Consider the following 22,798-nt stretch of genomic DNA (forward strand, 5'->3'; position numbering starts at 1 on the left):
GAAATACATGGCGGTATTTGTGGCAATCATCTCGGAGCACGAGCTCTCGCCAAAAAAGTACTCCGGGCGGGATTTTATTGGCCAACTCTACAGAAAGAAGCCACAGAATTTGTAAAGACATGTCCACCATGTCAGAAACATGCCAACTTTCACATCGCCCCACCAGAAGAGTTCATCAACGTGACCTCGCCTTGGCCATTTGCAAAATGGGGACTCGATCTTCTTGGCCCCTTCCCACAGGGATCAGGACAAGTTAAATTCCTCATTGTAGGGGTAGATTACTTTACAAAGTGGATCGAGGCAGAGCCCCTAGCCAATGCCACCGCTCAAAGAAGCCGGAAATTCTTATATAAAAACATTGTCACGAGGTTCGGGGTTCCATATTCAATAACCACAGACAACGGCACTCATTCACAGATGCAGGCTTCAGAAAACTAGTAGCCAACTTGAATATAAAGCACCAGTACACCTCCGTTGAACATCCACAAGCCAACGGACAGGCCGAAGCTGCTAACAAAGTCATACTGGCCGGATTAAAATGGAGATTACAAGATGCAAAGGGAGCCTGGGCAGAAGAGCTTCCACAGGTCCTATGGGCATATCGAACAACGCCACATTCCACCACGAAGGAATCCCCCTTCCGATTAGCATACGGAATAGAGGCGATGATTCCAGTTGAAATTGAAGAAGGGTCGCCCAGAGTAGTTCACTACAATGAGGGAGCAAACTCCCAACTTCAGAGAGAAGAGCTTGACTTGCTACCCGAACTCCAGGAAAGAGCTCGAATCAGGGAAGAAGCTCTAAAGCGCCGAATGGCTTCCAGATATAATCAAAAGGTAGTGCCGAGAAGTTTTACAGAGAATGATCTCATCCTAATCCGAAATGATATCGGAACAACTCGACCAGGAGAAGGAAAGCTGGTAGCAAACTGGAAAGGACCCTACCGAGTTGTAGAAGTACTTGAAAAGGGCTACTACAGACTGTCTGAACTCGATGGACGAGAGCTTCCCAGGTCGTGACACGCTTGTAACCTAAGAAGGTACTACAGTTAAGAAGAGATAAAAGATCTCATCATTGGATGCACTCTTTTTCCTGAAAAGGTTTTTTAATGAGGCACCAAGTTGAGACTCAGACAATCCCATATGTATCTATTTGCACTTTTCCTTTAAATAAAATATATTTTAGATATTCTACAAAGATTTCAAGACGCATTAATCTGAAGCATTCATCGTCCGATTATAAAGCAACAGATCGGCAGTAAGTGAAAAAAAAAATTTCACTGCACGATCACGATAAAGACAACCGTCCGATAAAGGTGAAAACGCGATTCACCCAAAGGACGATCTAGAGATGACAACAACTTTCCACAAATCGGCAAAGATAAACACAGAATAATGTAAGAAGTTATCGAAAGTGATCTAAAAAAGAACCTGACGAGGTCTTACGGATCGCTAAAATAATAACTTAAAGACTGGTCGAACATTAAGAAGTCGAACCAAGTCAAACCAAGTTATAAGTAAACCCTGGAAAGAGGTTTGGCCAACCCTATTAAAGAGGATTACTTTAACTTAGAAGGGCCCGACACAACAAAGTCAGCCCAAAACGAAAAGTTATTAAAGTAGTCCCTGAAAGAGATCTGACAAAGATCCAAGAAAGAGGACTACAAAAAATAACTTAAGGGAGACCGACATAACCAAGTTGGACTTTTACTACCAAAAAGTTATCAAAGTAGTCCCTGAAAGAGATCTGACAAAGATCCAAGAAAGAGGACTACAAAAAATAACTTAAGGGAGACCGACATAACCAAGTCGGACTCCTACTACCAAAAAGTTATCAAAGTAGTCCCTGAAAGAGATCTGACAAAGATCCAAGAAAGAGGACTACAAAAAAAACTTAAGGGAGACCGACATAACCAAGTCAGACTCCTACTACCAAAAAGTTATCAAAGTAGTCCCTGAAAGAGATCTGACAAAGATCCAAGAAAGAGGACTACAAAAAATAACTTAAGGGAGACCGACATAACCAAGTTGGACTCCTACTACTGAAAAGTTATCAAAGTAATCCCTGAAAGAGACCTGACAAAGGTCCAAGAAAGAGGATTACAAAAATAACTTAAAAAGAGATCGACCTGACGAAGTCAATCTCCTACAAACAAGTTATAAAAGTAATATCTGAAAGAGAGGATTACAATAATAACTTAGAAAGGGACCAATACAAAGGAACCGGTCACAAATACGGAAAATCGAGAAACAAGTTGGACCCCACAAATCGTAACCTCAAAGGATTCAAGCTACAAACAACAAAATAACCCAAGGAGGTCGAGCCGCAAGATATCACACATCAGCAGAAAACAGAAAAATGTCAAATCAAAAGGCATTATATAAAATCTACAAAAGTTGCAAAAGCCTCGAAGGCCAGCAAAATCTAAGGATGGCGAGCTACCTTTTTTGTTTGTCAAAATAAAAGTTGCTAGAAAAGCAACTAGGAAAGCGTCAGTAAATAAATAAAAAAGTTTTAAAAATCCCACAAGCTGGGCCAACTACACAAATTCCCAGGAAAGAGATCAGCAAGCATCAGGAGCCTTCTTGGCAGCATCAGGACAAGGAGAAGGAGGACGAGTCTGAATCGGTACAGCGTCTACAGTTCCATCCTCCCGGTTCAGAATCTGGCAATCCAAATCAGGTGCAACCGGAGGAGCAAAAGAGGTTGGCACTTTGGTAGAGGACACAGGGGGAGGAACAACCTCATCATCATCACCCTTATCATCAGGGACAATCTTGCCATCCCTAACAATATTATCCAGGCTAAAAAGGGTGAGATCGGCCTCGGGAGCAATGACTCGAACTTGCTCCTTCAAGTTCTCGTAAGCAGCAGTCATGCTGCCAACGAGATGACCTTAAAGCTCAGAATAATCTTCCTGGGCATGGTCGAGCTCCCCCCTCAGGCACATCACCTCTCGATAAGATGTAACGTAACTATCCTTGTGCATCAAGACTGCGTCCTCAACCAACCTCAAAGAAGCCGCCAATGACTGAGAACTCGCCTCCTCATTCTTCAAATCCTTCTCCAGCTTGGCCACCTTCGTCTCAAGCTCCTTCTTTAACTCCTTCATCCGATCAAACTCTTGTTTCGCCTCCTCCATAAACGCTTTAGTAGCGTGGAGAGGGAGATTTTGAGCAGTCCGATATATGGCAGCCGACATATACGCCATCTTCACATGATTTCGGGCCATAAATTCCAAGTGATGGAGGATGGACACATCGTCCATGGAGAGAGCGCCGTAGGGACCGATTTGTTGATCCACGAATTCAATAGCATTAAAATTAGGAGCATCGAGGTCAAAGGGCTCAGCAGTCTTTTGTTTTTTATTGGGAGGAGCAATAGAAGGAGCAGCAGAGGCGACGTGAGGATCTACCAAACGAACTCGGGGTGTAGGGATCACCTTCTTCACCCCGGCGGAACTCTGCACTGATGGCTTCTCGCGCACTTGGGAGGATCCCTCCCCAGCCGCCTTGGCAGCAACATTTCTGGCAGCAGTCGCCCTCTGCGCCCTCTTAAAAGCTTTCATGGATTCACTATTCTTCATTGCCTTTGCAAATAAAACAGAAAATCAGTTACAAGTCGGACAAGTCGGAAAGACAGCTACAAGCAACATACACGGATAATAAAGAAAACACAAAGATACCCAGTTCAGTTTGAAGAAGAGAAGGATTGGTTAGAAATTTCTTTGTGTCGAGATGGGGAGGTTGACCCCAGCGTTCTTCCAAGATAGTCACAAAGGCTCGCTCAGCATCATCCAACATCTCCCACGAATACCTGGAGACCCTCACGTCTTTTTACCATTCCAAGGGAAAAGCAGGTTCGTCATTTTCATCCAGAAAAAAGGGCCGAGCTCCTTCAACAGCTCGGACCTTGAAAAAGTAGTTTTTAAAATCACGAAACGACTCGTCAAACATGGAAAAAACCTTCTTTCACTGGGTAGAACAAAAGAAGACCCAAGCTGACTTCTTTTTTACCACACCGGGCTTAGTCAAGACAAACAGATAGAAAAAGAGAGATTGGGAAGCAGGAATACCAAAACCATTGCACAGCAATTGGAAAATTTTAATAAAACCCCAAGAATTGGGGTGAAGTTGAGAAGGGGCAACATTACAAGACCATAACAGATCGGTTTCAAATTTGGTAAAGGGAAGGGTGATATCCAGCTGACCAAAGAAAAAATCATAAGCATAAAAGAAAGGGCGACCATCAACAACCCGAGTTGAAAAGCAGACTCTCTCGTCAGAAGAGGGAGGGACAAGTTCATAGTTCTTCTAATCACTAGAATTACTACAGACACTATGAAACTGCCTAAGCTTAGCACAAAATTCAGAATCAACCAGCGAGACACACATGAGAACCATGGAGTCCACCCAATCGGCCATACCCGCGGGAACCTGGGAAGGAATCTCTACAACGTTATTTTGGGAAGACATGAGGTCAACTAAATCCTACAAAAAGAAAAGAAGAATGGATTACTTAAAAACATCTCGGACAGAGGGCAAAACATCTCGACGGGCGGATAAACAAAAAGGAAAAACCCCAAGACTCAAGACAAAGGTCTTGGGGCATCCCTTGGAGGCAGTAAACAAAGCAAGGTCTTTAAGTTATTTCTACAACCTACATCCCAGCACTCATCAAAATAAAATCCAGAAAGAAAACAAAGGAAGCAAAAAATGCAAAAGGTCCACCCTCCTACAGTTTATCAGCGGAAAGCACTATTTCCACAGTTTATCAGAAATTCCAAAAAGGGTCAAGCGGAAAAACAGCAAAGGCGCAAACTTTTTCTAAATCAAGCAAAAAATCATCAGCAAAGAGAAAGCACTAACATCGAACACGCCAAGTAGAAATCATCAAAGGTGCAAACTTTGTCAGAATCAAAAAGAAATCTCCAAACAAAGCGAGGAACAGATGCAGATTCTCTATCGATATCAGATAGGAAACAACCAGAAGCAACAACAAAACCCTAGAAAGCCTCGACGGAAATGCCAAGAGAATGCGTAAAAGAAAGTTAGGAAAAACACATTACAGTGACAAGCAAATACAGGACCATGAAAAAGATTCAAACTTTCAAACATGCAAAATCAAAGCTTCACTAAAAAACTGAAGACGAAGCTATGAAAGAAGCAGGAAAGCTAGTACCAACCTGGAAAAAGTAGCAAAGCTTCAGGGAAATTAAGGATGGAAGACGAAATCTGGAATTGCCCTCTCACGAGCAAAAAAGCATGAACAAAAGCAGTATCACAGAGAGAAACGCGAAACTACAAAACTCCAGGCGAAAACAGAAGCTTCAGAAAATCACCAAGCGACGTCGCAAGAAAAGTTGAAATGTGGGTGAAAGGCAGAAAATGAATAAGTGCGAAGAAGTTACGAAAAGGGCGAAGGAGAGAAACCGTTTCTTGAATGCAAAATTCAAAAATAGAGAAGTTAGGGGAAACGGGACAATTAAATGCCAATTAAATGCGGATATTAAAACCGCTTGCATTCCCAAAAAAGCGCTAATACAAAAGCGTGCGCTTATAGAGGAAAAACGTTCTACATTCAAAAGCTGCTACAAAAAGGAGTCGACAAAATGCTTGAGTTCGGCTTCAGTACAAGAAGGACCGAAGTTAAGGACTCGACATCGACAAAGAAGACCGAGCTCAAGCAGGGGCACTGTTCATACCCTGGGTCGAGCTATCCGACCTGGGATGATTAACGACAAAGCGACCGACCTCTTCAGGTCAAGCGGACCGACTTCTTCTTAAAGAACTCGACCAAATCGACAGGAAAGCCCATAAAGGGCCCAAGTAGAGGAACACGACCCAAATCCAAAGACCGTCCAAGCCTATAGAGATAAGGGTGGTTCCCTTGAAGATAAGCTGACCTCAACTCAAAGATAAAGATAAGATAAGATAACTAACTTACCTTATCTAGAAAGGTCACTCTACAACTACTATAAATACACTGGAGCACCCAGGTATAACTCATACTCTAATTCTACATAAAACCTGCTTAATACCCATGCTAACTTAAGCATCGGAGTCTCTTGCAGGTACCCCCCACCCTCCGTTGACGAAGGATCAGCAGTGCAGTCAATCCAACAAGTCGGACGCACCCGCTCCGACCGTCATCCACCGACCGGACACGTCGGCTCCGATCAGTGCAGAAGATCTCATCCGAGATCGACCTCCAGTTTCAGGTAACCCTCGGAACAATGAGTATTTTATATGTTTTAATTTTAATATATAGATTTTTAACCTTATTTTATAAATAAAGGAGAATTAATTTACTTATCTCTAATTTTTATTAAATTGATATTTAACTGAAAATTATTTAAAGATTATTAATTAAAAGGTATTTTTAAAGATGGATACTTTATATTTAATTTGATATTTACTATTATCTTACTTTTTATTTATTTCATAAAATTACACTACTATCCCTATTTTTAATAAAAATTACCTAAACTACCCTAATCCTAGGGGTGTCAAAATTCCCCGAAGTACGGGGATCCCTGTGGGGACTGCCCCAAATGGGGACCCGAAGGCGAGGAATTTTTTCCGTGGGGATGGGGATGGGGACTAAAATCCCCCCGAGACAGGCACGAGGACCCGAGCGGGGATCCCCGCCCCGTCCCCGATAATTTCCCGAATTCTTGAGTTTATTTAAATACCCTTAATTTATTTCTAATATAGGGAGTTTTTCATAATTTCGCCTATTGAAAACCCTAATCTTACCTTACTGAATGTCTTCTGTTCTCTCCTACTACTCCACTTAGCGCTGTTTTCAAGCCCCAACTTTCTAGAAAAGTTCAAAACTCCCAATCCCCCATAGTTGTGTCCACAGTCACAGCCATAGCAGCATACCCCTCGTCAGTCGCTACCGGCTACTCTTCCTGCTCAGTGCTTACCCCCTTATGGACTATAATTTGTTATGTTGTATTTCTGAACTTATAATCTTGGATAAGATATGTTTGTAATAATGTTTTATAATTTTTTTTAATTTTTCACTATAATTTTCATATAAATGTTCAACATAGGGAGATGGAGAACGGGGCCCCGTGGGAAACACGGGGAACGCGGAGAATGGGAATGGGAACGATTATCCCCATGGCGGGGATCGGGGCGGGGATTGGATCAATTCTGGGGGCGCAGACGGGAAGCAAGGAGGCATCCCCCGTCCCTGCCCCGTCCCATTGGCATCCCTACCTAATCCTACCCTTCTACCCCCACCGTCTTTCCCTTCCCCAAACCCTAATAACACCTACCAGCTTCAGACAAAAAGAAACAAAGAAAGATAGAAAGGGAAGAGGGGGGAAACAGAATCGAGGAAGGGGGAAAAGAGAGGGAGCGTCGAGGGAGTGAGGGAGAAGAAAGAGAGCTGCCGCCCCCCACCAATCCGCCGAATCCACCACGCCTCGCCGCCAGTTGCGCCTCACCGCCGCCCAGCTTGCCATCGCGCCAGCCACCCATGCCGGAGGAGAGAGAGATTGACAGAGAGAGAGAGACGCGAAGGGGGAGAAGGATTCGCGCCGCTGCGGCCATCCATGCCGTCGTCGCCGAGAGAAGCCAGCGCCACCACCGCGTCACCGTCGCCGAGCCGCATCGTCGTTGCCACCGCTGACAAGCCCAGCCACCGCCGTCTCATGCTCTATCGCTGCCACTGGAGGTTTGCCACCCATCTGATCTGAGAGAGAGGAAACACGAATAGAAGAGGATACTAGGAGCCACCGCCGCTGTGGCTGCACCCCCGGAGCTTCACGCTGCCTCTGTCATTCGAAACCTCGCTGCCGTCACCGGAAAACTCTGTTGGTAAGAGTTTTATGGTTTTGATCTCTATTCTTTTGGATTCTGGGAAGGTTTTTGACACTGCACGTTGTTACAGCCGCCGTCACTGGGGTTTTTGCTTGCTGCTGTCGCTTGAAGTTATGGTCGGAGCTACTGCCGGGTCGATTTGGAGTTACGGCTGCTTCGTTTTGTGATTTCAGTAAGTAGTTATGTTTTGAAAAACCATCACGTTAGTATTCAGTTATGTATTATTAAAGTTTTCACGACGTTAATGTTTTTAGGATTAAGTATCGGGGCCACATGTTGTGAGTAAGGGTTGTTCCTGTTCCTGCGGAAGTGAGTGAAGCTGTGGTTGGAGCTGCAGGTGATTTTAAGATTGAGAGAAAATGTTCTGTTGGCGCATTTGGGTTATAGTGTCGACATTCGAGGTAGGGGCGTTTTCTTAAATTCATTTTACTTTTAAGAGTTGTTATAAGTCGATAATAGTATGAAAAATATATTTTTATAATTACATGAGTTTTATAAATTGAATTGAACTATTTGGATGGTTGTGATTATTTATTTGACTGGTTTACTGAATTATTGAGGAAGCTAGTTATTTTAATTTGCTATTTTGGTTTGTTAAGTTGGTCATTATCGAATTGATTTTCCTTGAATTACTGGAAGATGTATAATGTTGGAATTTGGTTGATTTGGAAAGGATTTGATATTGAAAACTAGTTGAGAATGGGTTGAAAAGTGTGGTTTTGATGGGACCCGCATGCCCAAATTTTTATAAAAATTGGAGACTTTGTTTCAAAAATATTTATTTAGAAAGATTTAGATTTTCAAGGATTTTATAATTTGATTTTTGGAAATTATGAAGAAAAAGTTTACATTTGGTGCTTGATTTATTTAGAAAAGAATCAATTATATTTTGAATCTGAGTTATTGAAGAAAGTAACAAGTGGTATGATGAGAATGAGTATGAGAGTGAAGATTGATCTGTGAGTATGATTTTTGAATAATTGAATGACAATGAGGATGAATGTGAAAATGAGATATGAATTAGTATCAGAAATGATAATGATAATTATGAAAAATTATTGAATATATTGAGCTTGGGGCGTTGCCCTATGTCAGCCGGGATTTTTCCCGTGGTTACTATTGAGCTTGGGGTATTGTTTCCCCCATGTCAACTTGGGATTCGTCCCATGGATATATTTGAGCTTGGGGGCGTTTTCTTCTCCATGTCAGCTTGGGGATTCTCCCCATGGTGTAGTTTTGAGCTTGAGAATATGTCGGGATGGCTACGTAACCGACAGTTGATATCAACAGCCATAGGATAAGCATTCATCATATGTATTTGTATGCTTTGCTTGAGTTTGAATTTGTTTGGCTCTGCCTAATTGCTTAACTGTTATTAACTGCTATATGAGCTATTTGCTGTAACTGTAATCTATACCTGTGTTTTCCTTGTATGTTTTTGCTCGTGTTTGTTTCTGTTGTGGTATCTTTGAGTTTGGATATTAATGATGAGATGATGATTTGGTTGTGGAGTTGTTTGAGTCCCTTAGTTGAAGGATGTGATTGGTTTTTGATTGACTTATTAGTAAAGTATGAAAAATCAAGCTGGTTCAGCATAGACTTAATGAACCTATATTTGGAACAGATTGATCATTCATACTGTTAGGAAACTTTTAATTTTCTTTTGTAGGAAAAACTGTGCTTTTGATTTCTGGATACTTAATCACTGAGTTTGAAAAATAGTTTACCTACTAAATATCTTCTTATAATAAACTCTGAAAATCTGTGGTGAGACCATGTGGTTAGGTTCTCACACGCTACAGACTTTTCTTTTTCAGGAAATGGACGAAGAAGCTTATGAAGAGTAGTTGAGTTTAGCTTATGCGATAGAAGATGTTTTAGTTTTGTTACCATTATTCTTCCCTCGCTATTAATATTATAACCTTTGCAAGAGGGATAGGAGTTTTGATATGTGAAGTTTATATATTGATATGATGTATATATATATATATATATATATATATATATATATATATATATATATATATATTATTTGTAAGTATTGTAAATTGTATTGAAAAGTATAGATGTATGTTTTGAAAATTTGGTTTAAGATTTAAACAGGCTCACATTTTAGTATTAAATATTTTAAGAGTCGTAATACCTGAGCTATCAGAGTAGCGCAGCCGGAAGCGTGACATTTTGATAGTTAGGGTGTTACAAAACCCCTGACAGTTCACAACATCAAAGAGATTGTTAAATCTCAAAGGGATGAAGATGATTTGGGCCTGAACGTGGGGCCTAGACGCCTTCAGGTGCAATGTATGACGTCTTCTCATGGAGGGATAAAGTCGTCCGAGTTTCTCGTGAGGATGTGTGTGGGATGGTACCTGCAAGGGACTCGGATGTTTAAGTAAGCAACAATTTTTGGCAGTTTTTATATAGATTAGAGTTGAGAAATTCCTAAGATGGAAATGAAAGTTAAATAATTGGATAAGTAACCTAGTGACCACTCTTATAACCTCCTTTTCTATTTTGGTGGGTAGTTTATTTTCTCCTTTTTTTTTTAAGAGGTGTTGAGATCTCATTTGAATATATATATATATATATATGAGCATATTTGTATGTGCAGTTAAGATTCTGCACACTAGGTAAGCTATTATGAGATCAAACACATTGGCAAAGTGGATTTGGTCTTTATATCTAGACTTTGTCTATTTTTTGAACCTTGCTTTGTAACAAATTTAAAAATTTATATTCAAAATACTTTTTATTTTCGTACATAATTGTAATAGATAAGAAAAATGTCTTCAATCTTATATTAAATATCTTTAATTATCTATAATTTTATTGTTTTTTAAAAAGTATTATATTTTATATTATGTCATGTTATCATATCATACGCTGTGACTGACGAATATAAAAACTTTTAACGTAAGAGCAAAGCATATATAATACATGAAATAAAATAAGAAAAGTAAAATAGTAGTTTCAGTTTAATCATATAACGGAGATAATTATTATTTAATATTTTTTATGTTTTTTTTAAGATGATTATTCTTTTTTTATTTTTTAAAATATTTAAATAATATTTTATATTTTATTTATTTATTTATTTTTCTATATTTAAAATATATATATTTCATATTATTTATTCAATACAAAATAAGCATTTTAAAAAAATAAAAGATCTGATGACAATTATTTTTATGCTGAATAAATTATTTTTACTGAAGTAAAATGTATAAAGAAAATTGATTGGTAGACTGACTCTATGTATATTTTATTTTTATCAAATAATAATAATAATAATAATAATAATAATAATAATAATAATAATAAAAAACAGATAATAATAATGTTAAAAAATAAATAGTAATAAGACAATAAAGTTATATTTTTGAAAGAGTATAAATGAAAGACTAATAAAACTATTTAAAAAAAATAGCACACTTAAATTTTTATGTCGTCTCATTAATTTCACATAACTATTAGAATTATGTCTATGAGTATCTTAATGTAGTAGATTTAAAAGCATAGACATAAATAAAAATAATAAACAAATATATAATAACTAAATTTTTGCCACATATTTTATTTTATATGAATGTAGAATAAATATGAATAACAAAATCTAATTTTAATATGATGATTAGTGTAATAAAAAGTTATAAAAATTTATAATACTACAACCAGCTAAAGTATTAAATGCTAACTTTATAATCTTAGAAAATAGTTACGAAAACTATTCTCTTAGAAGCTTACGAAAAAAAGATCATTGCAATTTGTAAGTTATATATAAATTTTGGATATTAATTTTTCTATCCTTGTGTTTCAATCTTTAAAATTTTTTGCAACTTAAATTAAATGTTATATAAATTTTTCTATTTTAAAATAAATTTAAAATAAATTTTTTAAATTATTTCGATTTCTTGAAATCAAAATAAATTATTCCAAACCAGATAAATATTAAAAGAATTAAAAGGCATTAAAAATATTGACACGAAAGCAGTGTAAATTTTCATTTGAGGCTCCATTGCTAATGTTGATTGCTGAACATGGGCTGCTTCTCATTTTTATTTTCTTATTAACAAAATCCAAACATTTGAGATCCAATTCATTATTTGGGATACCCAATTCAATGCTGTCATAGCCCAATTCAAAAGTTCACCAACTAATACTAGCAACGAACAGCCTTGGCTCAGCCACAGCTACCATCAGGCGCAGACAAGCCCTGACACCCAGAACTTTAACATGGCTATTGGCTATATTAATAATTTAATATGCTAAAATATTTTTTGTGGATTAGTTTTGTCTTTGGAATATGTAACGGGGATATTTAGATGAGTTAATTGTATTAGATTTTGGTTTTATTTAATTTTTATTGCAGTAAAAAAAATTCTACTAAATAAATGGGTACAACAATTGTTTTCAGATATATTTATATATTATAATATCATAAATTCACTTACAATATACACTTACACACACAACCACTTTGATATTGTCGAAAATAAATGTTCTTGTATTATGAAACACTATTAAAATTAGTTGAAAAAGCCTGTTAAGTCTATTTTTTCATTTTATTTTTGTATATAGAGAATTTCTTTTACTACAGTAAAAATTAAACAAAACCAAAATCATATGTTATAACAATAACAAATCTAATCCACCAAAAGAATGAAAAGATTTTAGACATACTAGAACAACTTTAATAATAATAATGAAAAAAATAAAAACATTACCCCTTTTAATTTCTTTAGGGATTCTATAAAATATTCTTGAAGGATTTTGCTATTTGAATTGTGAGATGAGGACAAATCACTGCCCGTTAATACAAGAAAAAGAAAAAGGGTTCATCTCTAATCTCAAGTGCTTTATGTGTCGGCTCACTTGACCACCTAATACCTATCTAGCAATAATAATTATATATGTAATTGAACCCTTCTTTTCATGTTTCTTGGTTCACTAATATACATGAATGGAAGAGTAGGTAAAGTGAAAAAGCATAGTTGAACTTATTGAATGTTTTTTCTTAGAGCAATATTATACAATTAATATAATTTATTATTTTTTATCAATAGTTAATCAACAATATTTAAAAATATTAAACTAAAAATATAATACTGAATTAAAAATATTAGACTATTGGTTAAAAATATTATCCAACATAAATTAAAATTGCCGACCTTAAATTTTTCTCGTTATTATTTCAAAATATAAACACTATACCAAACATTTGCATCAGCCCCTGGTTTAGTCCACAAATTTCATCAACCTTGTTTCTATCTAGCTACTCGTCGGTAATTTAATTGTTTATGAAGATGTTTGCACTGTTAGTGGCCAAAACAAGCTTTTTCTTTATAGGTTTTATCCAACTCATATCTAGCTTGATGATATCTTAGCGTGTTGTTATGTAACCATGATAACAATTTTTATAAACGTGGGACTTTCTAATAAATTCTCTTTACTTACATGTTCAAATATCATTCCTCCTATTGTGAAAAAAAAAAGATATGTACTATTTTTGTATATATTTTTCTTGTACATCTTTATTTTTATTAAAAATAATTAATAAAAGATACAAAATAGAAATTTAAAAAACTAATGTTATATCATAAAAATATATACAAACGAAATATAAAAAGGAAATAAAATAAACATTATTTTTTCTTGCTAAATGATGATACTTTTTGGGTAAAATATATTTTTTGTCTCTAAAGTTTACTAAAAATTTTAAAATTACTCCTAAGTTTTAATTTGTTTTAATTTTTCCAAAAGTTTTCGATTGCATCAATTCTACCCTTTAATTTGACGCCATTTAAATTAGTCACAAACGTTAGTGATGTGGCAAGAAAAGTAAAATTTTCAAAATATCCTTCTGTGAGTAATCCAAGTAACCCATTGTCTTCCTTTTTCAAATGTAACCCATTTGTTTTCCTTTTGGCACGAAGAAACATAGCCAAAGAAACAGAGTCACACGAAAAAACTTAGAGGGTGGTTAGACGTCGCGCTGTTGTCTTCAGTCCGCCGCAGCGACGTGTAGGACGGTGCAGGTGGCGACATCGTCGAGGCCGAGCAAGGAGTCTAGGATAGGGTTCAGTCATCGACAAGGGAGTTTGGGATAGGGCCATTCTGATCAAGGTTTCTAATGAGGTAGGCCACCATTTAATTTTGAAACTGCGTTGTTTGAATGGTTAGGGTTTAGGATTTTTTTATCACTCTTGATTGCTGTTAGGGTTCTATTGCATTCAGGGATTGAGGGGTTTATGTTCTGTTTTTGTGAAAAATATCATATTTATGTGGTCTATATTTTTGAAAGATTAGTTACTCTGTTCTCTGTTTTAGAAATTTTTTTTATAATGGCAAGATGGATGGTTTCAGTGTTAGGGGGTAGGTTTTGTAGTGATAAGGGTAAAATTGAGTATATTGATGGTGAGGTAATAATAGTTAACTGGTGGGACAGAGATAGATGGAGTGTTATAGAGGCTTATCATTTGGTTGAAAAACTTGGGTACATTGCTGAGAACATTGGGGTACCGTGGTATAAAGATGCTGAGTTAGGATTAGAAGGGTTGAAGTTGTTGACGGGTGATAAAGAAGCAATGAAAATGACAAATACAGCAGTTAAAAAAAGGTAGTTGACTTGTATGTAATGCATAAGACTTCAGTTCCTGATGATTTCTGTTAAGACATTGGTTATTTAGATGTTGGGGTGGGAGCAAGGTTGTTGAGGAAGAGTGTGTGGATGCTAATAGTGGGCCAAGTAATATTAGAGAGGCCCAAAATATTGAAGTGGAGGCCCAAGGTGAAGGGGTGGATGCAGAGGCCCAAATTCAGGGATTAGTTGATGTCCATTTAAATGTTGAATAAGTGCTTCAAAATGTTGTTGATGGGGATAATAGTGAAGAAGAGGATGACATTGATGACCCGAATAATGAGGCTGATTCTGATATTCATTTTAGTGATAGTGAAGATGGTTACTGTGGTGATGATGAGCTATTTGATGCTGATATAACTCTTGGAGAGATGCACCAAGACATAAGGAAGTCTAAGAAAAGTAAGACTGCTGTCGAGAAATTAAAGAAAACTCAAAAGGTGGATGTTAAAAAGAGAAAGAGCTCTCGTTTAAGCAATGATGAAGGATTGAACAGTGATGAGTTAGAGGAGCTTTCGAGTGAGGATGATGAAAGCAGTAAGAAGAAAATTTTCATCCACAAGGAGTTGAAGGATATGAGTAACTATAAGTGGGAGTTTGGAACTCTTTATGCAACAAAAGAGGAGTTCAAAGAAGTTGTGACATCATATGCTATTCACACTGGGAGAAACATAAAATTTCCAATGGTGGACAATGTTCGAGTGAGGGCTAAGTATGGAGATGGGTGTAAATAGTTTGCATATGTGGTGAAGATGGCCAATGAAGATAGTTGGTAGCTAAGAACTGTTAATGATCATCATTCTTGTAACACTGTATTTGACATAAAAGTGATGAAGTCAAAGTGGCTGGCGAAGGTTTTCAGGAGGAAAGTGGAAGAGAATCCGAAATTGAAGCTGGGCAAAATACAAAGTAGGACTTTTAGTAAGTAGAATGTGCAAATTTCAAGAGCAAAGACATTTTGGGCCAAACAGATTGCACTGGTTGACATTAATGGAACTTTCAGGGAGCAGTATAGAAGACTTTACAACTATTGCCATGAGTTGCTATGCACCAATCCTGGTTCATCTGTGAAGCTGCAAGTCCAATTACCTCTTGCAGCACAAACTGAGCACCCTGATACATAAATGGACTTAATTCCACGATTTCATAGGATTTATATTTGTTTAAAGGTTTGCAAGGAGAGTTTCATAAAGTGTAAGCCCATGTTAGGACTTGATAGCTGTTTTTTGAAGGCACCATATGGAGGATGGCTATTGGTTGCCATAGGGTGGGATCCAAATGACCAAATGCTACCAATTGCATATGCAGTCGTGGAGGCCAAGACAAAAGATTCATGGAATTGGTTCCTCTCAAACTTAATTGATGACATAGGTGAGGATAAATTATTACAAAGCACATTTATGTTTGACCAAGCAAAGGTAATCTAATAACTTGTATTTTAGTGTATTTACGAAATTGGGCCACAATAAGCAAGGCTGCCCTCTTAGAAGGCCAAGTGTGAGTACTTGTCCATTAATTATGGTTCCAGATTTAGCACTGTTTCTTATGTTATTTACCTCATCATAATTATAATTGTTGTTATTTTTTATTGATATCAATGATAGAAAACAACTGCAGCCACAACCTCAGCATTGCCAGCCCAAAAGAACAATACTGGAACTGCTGCAACATCCTCAGCATCGCCAATCCAGCACAACAATACTAGAACTGCTGCAACCGTTACAACATTGCCAGCCCAGAACAACACTACTGAAAATGCTGGATCTACTCGATCAGTGCATAAGAGGACCAGGTTGACCAAGGTTGGCCAATATTGCAGTAAGGCCTAACACCCAACCTAAAGAATACAAAAAATTTCAGCCACCAAGGCCAACTAGAATGCTTAGGAGCAACTCAACTTCAAGTGCACAAAGACAACCCTCATCACAAAGGAGTCTGACTCAAAGTGCTCTCACTGGATCTTAGTTGTGTCACATCTTGTGTCGGGTGTTTCTTTTGAAAGAATGAAAAATGTTGGCATTTTGTATTAAACTTTATGGGACCAACTCTTTCTTTGTTACTGAATTATTTTGCTAATGACTTATGTTATTTGGTTTTCACTTTGGTTATGGCTTATGTTAATTAGAGATTATCTTGATTAATGACTTATGTTATTTTGATAATGACTAATGTGATGGATATTTTCATGCAATTTTTTATTTGTGCACTGCTGAAACTGTCTCTCATTATTTGAGTTTGTTTGTATCAAGGTTCTGAAAATCAAACCGGTCATCGAACCGCTCTAGCTACTGGTTTACTGGTTCATAGGTTCAACCGATTCGATCGTGGTTGAACCGAAAAAACCATTTTGTAATAAAATAATAAATAAAATATAAATAAACACATGAAAATATAATTATAGTCTAATGTAAACTTTAAAATATTATTCAAATTAAAAGTACTACATAAATCAGAATGTTATAATTTCATTCAAATACAAATTCAAAAGTCAAAAAACAAAACAACCAATCAAACATAACATAGCAACATCAAAATGATCCAAGTTTGTCATCAATAATCAAAATCCTCCATAACTTGCTGCAGATTTGTGAAGATTCACATATTCGTTTTTCTTGTTAAATTCCAGTAACATAATTAATGACTCACCTCAAGATATCGCTTCCGTGCTTCATCCACTCCATACAGTTGAGCTTCACAGAGAAAGCACCATATGGACTCTTCGGTATCATTCAGATTTTGTGCAACATCTAGCCGAAACTGCTTAGCTCCTTTTTCAAATCTACGACAAAATGGGAATCCAATTCAGTCCCCCTTTTTACAGATTCATAAGCAATACATTATAAATATGCAATTCCTTGTGAATAGTAATTAAACTCAATTAAATAACAGAAGAGTGTAGAGTGAGTACCTATCAAGGTAGTAAAGGGAGAGGCCCCTTTGCCAAAGATCTGGTAACAAACACAATGAGCACAACCAAATTTCATGTAACTTGAACTCAATTTACAATCATTCCAATCCAAAGTGCTGATATAACGCTTTTTTTTTTCAAAATGCTTATAAACATACACGCCTTTTGACGAGGGTCCAACTCAATTGCCCTGTCAAACTCCACCAGAGACCCTGAAACATCACCCTTCGCAATTTCACAGGCATCAAGTCATATATTCCTCAACAAAGTGTTCAACTTCACTTACCAATATGCCAAAAGTGTTTATAAATGCTAGCATGAAAACAGAGTTATCCTAATTATCAATCCAAAACCATAACTTGAGGTTGATAGTAAACAAAGAAAAATCAAAGAGCTACTCAATCAAAGAGTTCACAGTCACAGTTTAGCAGTTCATCATGTCACAAATATGAAATATCAGAGTTACTCAACGAACAGAGTTCAGTTCACAGTATCAGAGTTCCAGAGCTACTCAACGAACAGAGTTCAGTTCACAGTATCAGACTATCAGAGTTTACAGTATCAGAGTTCATCATGCAACAGTTATTCAATGATTCAATCAAACAATCATAAGTTCATAAATAAAAAAATTACCTGGAACTCTTGGAAGCTCGAAGGCACCTTCAAGGCTTCAAGTACAGAACATGCAATAGGGAGAGTGGGACTTGGGAGACAGCGACGTCGGGTGATGGAGGTGACTGGCTGGGCGACGACTTCAAGCAGTGGTGGAGCACCTTCAAGAGACGTCGGCTGCTGTGTGATGGAGGTGGCTGTTCCGACGAACGACGGCTGCTGCGCGATGCAGGTGACTGCGCGACGGAGGTGACTGGGCGACACCGAACCTGTGACGCCGAACCTTGCTCGATGAGAATTGTGAAGGGCTGAACTGCTGAGTGCTGAAGCCAATTAGGGATTCACATCATTGATTTAGGGCTTCAGTGGCGTAAACGGCAGCGTTTTGTTGCGCAACCCAAAAACCGGCCGGGTCACGGTTCCGGTCGGTTCATCGGTTCAACTCCGTTTTTCATTTTTTGCGGTTTTGCTGATTGCCCGAACCGTCTTTGCGTCTGTTTCACGGTTCGACCAGTTCAACAGGCCGGTTCGAACCGGTTTTCAGAACATTGGTTTGTATCATGTAAGATAATTTGTGACGACAGGGTCTTAATGCCAATTTTCAATCTAAACTATTTCAATCTTTTTAAGGGTTTTTTTGAAACATAAATTAAACTTCAGGACAACTACATTAACAAGTTTTCGAGTTGAGTACACTTTTGGAACTGATTACAAACAGCCACCCTACTCTTACTTCTGCTAATTTCAGTAGTTCCAATCACATCAATATCCTAATCTCAAATGAGTTCCATTCTTTACCCACAACTGAAACATTAAAATCACCATAAAACAACCTACAACACCAAAAATGATAGCCACCAACAGTTTGCATTTTGCATAAACTAATTTAGCCTTCAAGGTGGAAATTCTCATCTTTAATTTTACAATCTCAGCCTTTTCTGTTTTTGCAACTCCATCTGCTCAAGCAAAGAAAGTGCACTCCTTCCCAATCTGCAACATAAAAAAAAACTTGAAGAAACCCATGAAGACATCAAAATAAAAGCATTGAAACTTACATTAAAATATACACAGTCCCAAAATCTCCGGCCAAAATTCTCTAGTGTCTTCGACCATCTCGGCACAAGAGGTTCATCACAGTTGCATGTAAGCATTCATCGTCGCTGACTGCTTTTTTGTGATGATATAAAGCCTTGGAAATCCATTAGTTAGGATTTATTGTTTTTACAGAGAGTGAAGAAGACGAAGGTGAAGATGAAGAAGTAAATTTTAGGATTTCAGGTTGAGATTTGTACGCATTTAATTTTTATAATATAAATTTTTAAACAAAAATAAAAAATATTTAAAAAATGACTGAGATACTAATGGCCATATTAAAACCCTTTTTTTTTGCCACGTCACTAATGTCTGTTAGTGATTTGAACGCTGTTAACGCTTAGGGGTAGAATTGATGCAAATCGAAAATTTCTGGAATAAAATTGAAACAAATTGAAACTTAGGGATAATTTTAAAACTTTTAATAAACTTCAGAACAAAAAGTATACTTTACCCTATTTTTTAGGGGTGAGCACGAGTAGTAGGTGCCCGATTATCGGGTCGGACCCGAACCAAACTAATGGCTCTCTCTAGTAATTGGTCCAGGTAATGGTTCTAGGGGTGCGGAACCCGAACCAACCCATGGACCTGATCATGTATTAATTTAATAAAAAAAATTAAAATATATTGAGTGAATACCCAACCCGCCCCTGACAATTACCTCAAAGGGACAACGAGGCCCTTAACAAAAAAAAAAAAAACCCTTTCTGGCACTTGATCTTTACTTTTATGGGACTGATCTTGACTTTTTTTTTTTGCACAGGGGTTAATCAGTCCCATAAAAATAAAGATCAGGAGTCGGGAAGGGTATTTTTTTTGTTAAGGGCCTCGTTGTCTTTCGAAGTAATTGTCAGGGGCCGTTTAGGATTTTTCTCAAATATTATATATGCCTTTTAATGATTTTGAGTTTCTCTCTATTGTACTTTTGTATTTAGCTTTTAATGTGTTTGGTATTTAACATGTTTGGATTTTAATGTATATAATGTTTAATATGTTTGAATTTTAATGTGTTTAGTTTTTAATATATTTGGTGTTTAACATGTTTGTATTATTTCTATTTATTTTACATGTTTATTGTACTTACAAAATTTTGATAAAAATTTTGTTTTTCTTTTATGAATTTTTGTTTCATGGGGTACCTAATTACCCGAACCAAACCAACCTATCCTTAATCAGTTTGGTTTGATTCGGGTACATAAAAAAAAACATAAATTCAAACTAAACCGAACCAATTACAATTCAATTGGTTCGATTCTAATTTCACTCTAAATCTGAACCAACCCAACCCGTGCTCACCCTTATTTTTTGTTTCACACGAAGTTTGTAGAGTATAGATCAATGTTCTGGAAATCAGTTTGGACTGTTCGAACCAGTTGAACCGTGAACCGCTGCAAAAAATGAATCAGACAAATGCTAAACCACCAATTTTAAAAACCGCAATTAAATGGTCGAACCGGCCAGAAACCGGTCGGTTGAACCGAACCGTGATCCGATCGGTTTTTGAATAAGGAACCAAACGTCGTTGTTTCAAGCTGCTGCACACTAACTGACTCACTCAGCCCCAATCCCCTAACCAAACTCCATCGTCCTGTCTAGAATCCAGATCCAGATCGCCTCTCTCACGCTCAGTCCAGGGCTCCTCTCATCGAGCTCCTGGTCGTCCCTCACCTCCGTCTAGCCACCGCCTGCTCCCTCACTTCCCCTCCATCGCGTAGTAGCCATCGCAACCTTGCTTCCCTTCCATCGCGCAACCACCGGTTTTTATGAAATGGCATCGCTTTTGCGTTTTGTTTAAAAAAGAAGAGCCAGGTTCTCCTCCTGAGTGACTTGAAGCCCTTGCCCCCCTCTTGAGCCTCAATTCTGGCCTCAGTCTCATACATACTCTCATTATTTCTCCCCAAAACACAACCCTAGCCTCCATCGCGCCACCGTTGGTCGCACCGTCGCCGCCTGGTTCGTTGTGGTCGTTCTTCAATCCTCCTATTTCGTCGTGCTCGAAGGCCCTTCCATTCCCCCGACGCCAATCCTCCTACTGATTGATGATAAATTGATACCGATAAATTATTACTGGTTTGCACATGCTTTTATTTTTTTTCTGTTGTTAAATTTTGTTAAAGTTTCTTGATGGTAAATTTTGTGCTCATTGGCTAAAGGAATACTTGTAGTTTAAGTTGGTGCTTAATACGTATTATATCACATAGCTCACTACTAGTGCCTGATGTTCGTGTTTGTTTTTTAGTTCATAAATTATCAAATTATATTGATTATTGAATGGCTCTGCTCACTACTGCTATGCTGTGTTGTACTCTAATTTGTGTCTTCTTCGCTGCTATGCTGTGTTTTTTGGCTCTCTGTTGTTCACTGCTGAGCATTTTTGTGTTTAATTAAGTTAATTAAAACTATGCTTTGGGCTTACTAGTGCTAAGATTGTTAAGTTAGTTAATTCAGCATATGTTCTGCTGTGATGTTGTTGTGCTGATGTTTTGTGTTTTGTGATTTATTTGCGTAGTGATGTGCTGCTGGAAACTGAATTGCTGCTATTTTGTGTGTGTTTGTGTTTGTTTTACTATTTTGTGATTTCATTATGCTTAGATGGTGACTGTCTTCATGATTATTTATTTCAGTTATGTAGGATTTTGTGATTTCTTTGCATAGTGATGTGCTGCTGGAGATTGAATTGCTACTGTTTTGTGTTTGTGTTTTACTGTTTTGAGACTTAATTATACCTAGATGGTGACTGTCTTCATGATTTATTGATTTCAGTTATGTAGGATTTGTGTTTTTTTGCAGTGATGTGCTGCTGGAGACTGGATTGCTGCTGTTTTGTGTTTGTGTTTGTGTTTTACTATTTTTGTGACTTAGTTATGCTTACATGGTGACTGTCTTCATGATTTATTGATTTTAGTTATATAGTGTTTTGTGATTCCTTGCTTAGTGATGTGCTGCTGGAGATTGAATTGCTGCTGTTTTGTTTGCGTGTTTCAATTTTGAGTTTGTATTTAAATAAGTACATAAGACTTTGGTTGATGACATTTTTGTAGTGTTTTAAATTTAGAAGACATCTTAAGATTTATATTAGACTAAAATTATGTTTTAGGATATTTATTTATAATTTATTTATTATTTTATTATAACGGTTTTTTCGGTTGGACTACGATTGAACCGGTTGGACCAATAAACTAGTGAACCAGTAACTAGAGTGGTTTGCTGACCGGTTCAGCTTTCAGAACTTTGGTATAGATTTTATATTAGATACATATTGAAATTTGAAATTAGTGAAAAATCAACAAAGCTTAATGAGGTAAGAGTAACTAGTTGTACTTTAATTTAGAAGCATTCTTTTGTTCTTCTCCGTACAAGGGCATGAACTTGAACATGGTGTTGAATTTTTCAACTACAGCACCCTCACAACCTCACTCACTCACTCCTCCTTCCAGCAATCCAGCTCCCTTTCTGAATCAGAAAGCAACCCAGCCAACCCTAGCTTTCAAACTCCAAAGGCTCAAACGGCAACCCTAGCCTCCACCACCGTCGTCGTCTTTGTCGAGCAGCTTCATCGTGGTAGCCGTCGTCTTCGTCTGCCCTCTGGTCGCTGTTATACTCGTCTGCCCTCTGGTCGCCATCGTCTTCGTCTGGTCACTGAATGTCAGTGCTCAGTACTCCCATTGTCTCTTTTTTACGTCGCAACAGCTCCGCCGTGCTTGTTCGCGAGGT

The 22,798-nt window shown here is 37.4% G+C and overlaps 1 protein-coding gene, 1 long non-coding RNA gene and 1 pseudogene across 2 annotated transcripts; 2 read left to right on the top strand and 1 right to left on the bottom strand.

Moving 5' to 3' along the window:
- Positions 1–7,274: 7,274 nt before the first annotated feature.
- Positions 7,275–9,917, top strand: LOC110267576 (uncharacterized). The gene is made up of 4 exons (XR_015880795.1): positions 7,275–7,832; positions 7,906–8,014; positions 8,090–8,236; positions 9,638–9,917. It is a non-coding gene; the product is annotated as an uncharacterized LOC110267576 (long non-coding RNA).
- Positions 9,918–14,176: 4,259 nt separating this feature from the next.
- On the top strand, positions 14,177–15,899 carry LOC148579527 (uncharacterized; annotated as a pseudogene).
- A 1,207-nt stretch (positions 15,900–17,106) lies between these two features.
- LOC110267562 (uncharacterized) lies at positions 17,107–22,707 on the bottom strand. The gene is made up of 5 exons (XM_088490504.1): positions 22,605–22,707; positions 18,200–18,315; positions 17,539–17,605; positions 17,381–17,420; positions 17,107–17,251 (listed from the first exon to the last, which is right to left on the bottom strand). The coding sequence occupies exons 1-5, from the start codon at positions 22,705–22,707 to the stop codon at positions 17,107–17,109; spliced, it is 471 nt and encodes a 156-aa protein (XP_088346630.1).
- Positions 22,708–22,798: the final 91 nt, after the last annotated feature.

Source organism: Arachis ipaensis, chromosome B10, assembly GCF_059453495.1.
Source record: "Arachis ipaensis isolate K30076 ecotype BB chromosome B10, ASM5945349v1, whole genome shotgun sequence".
NCBI lineage: Eukaryota > Viridiplantae > Streptophyta > Magnoliopsida > Fabales > Fabaceae > Arachis > Arachis ipaensis.

Coding starts and splice junctions, on each gene's coding strand:
- LOC110267562 (XM_088490504.1), bottom strand. CDS start 22,707: ATGGCGACCAGAGGGCAGACGAGTATAACAGCGACCAGAGGGCAGACG. Junction 17,421..17,538: donor GGACCCTCGTCAAAAGGCGT/GTATGTTTATAA, acceptor GTTTGTTACCAG/ATCTTTGGCAAAGGGGCCTC. Junction 17,252..17,380: donor TCCCTTTACTACCTTGATAG/GTACTCACTCTA, acceptor ATTTTGTCGTAG/ATTTGAAAAAGGAGCTAAGC.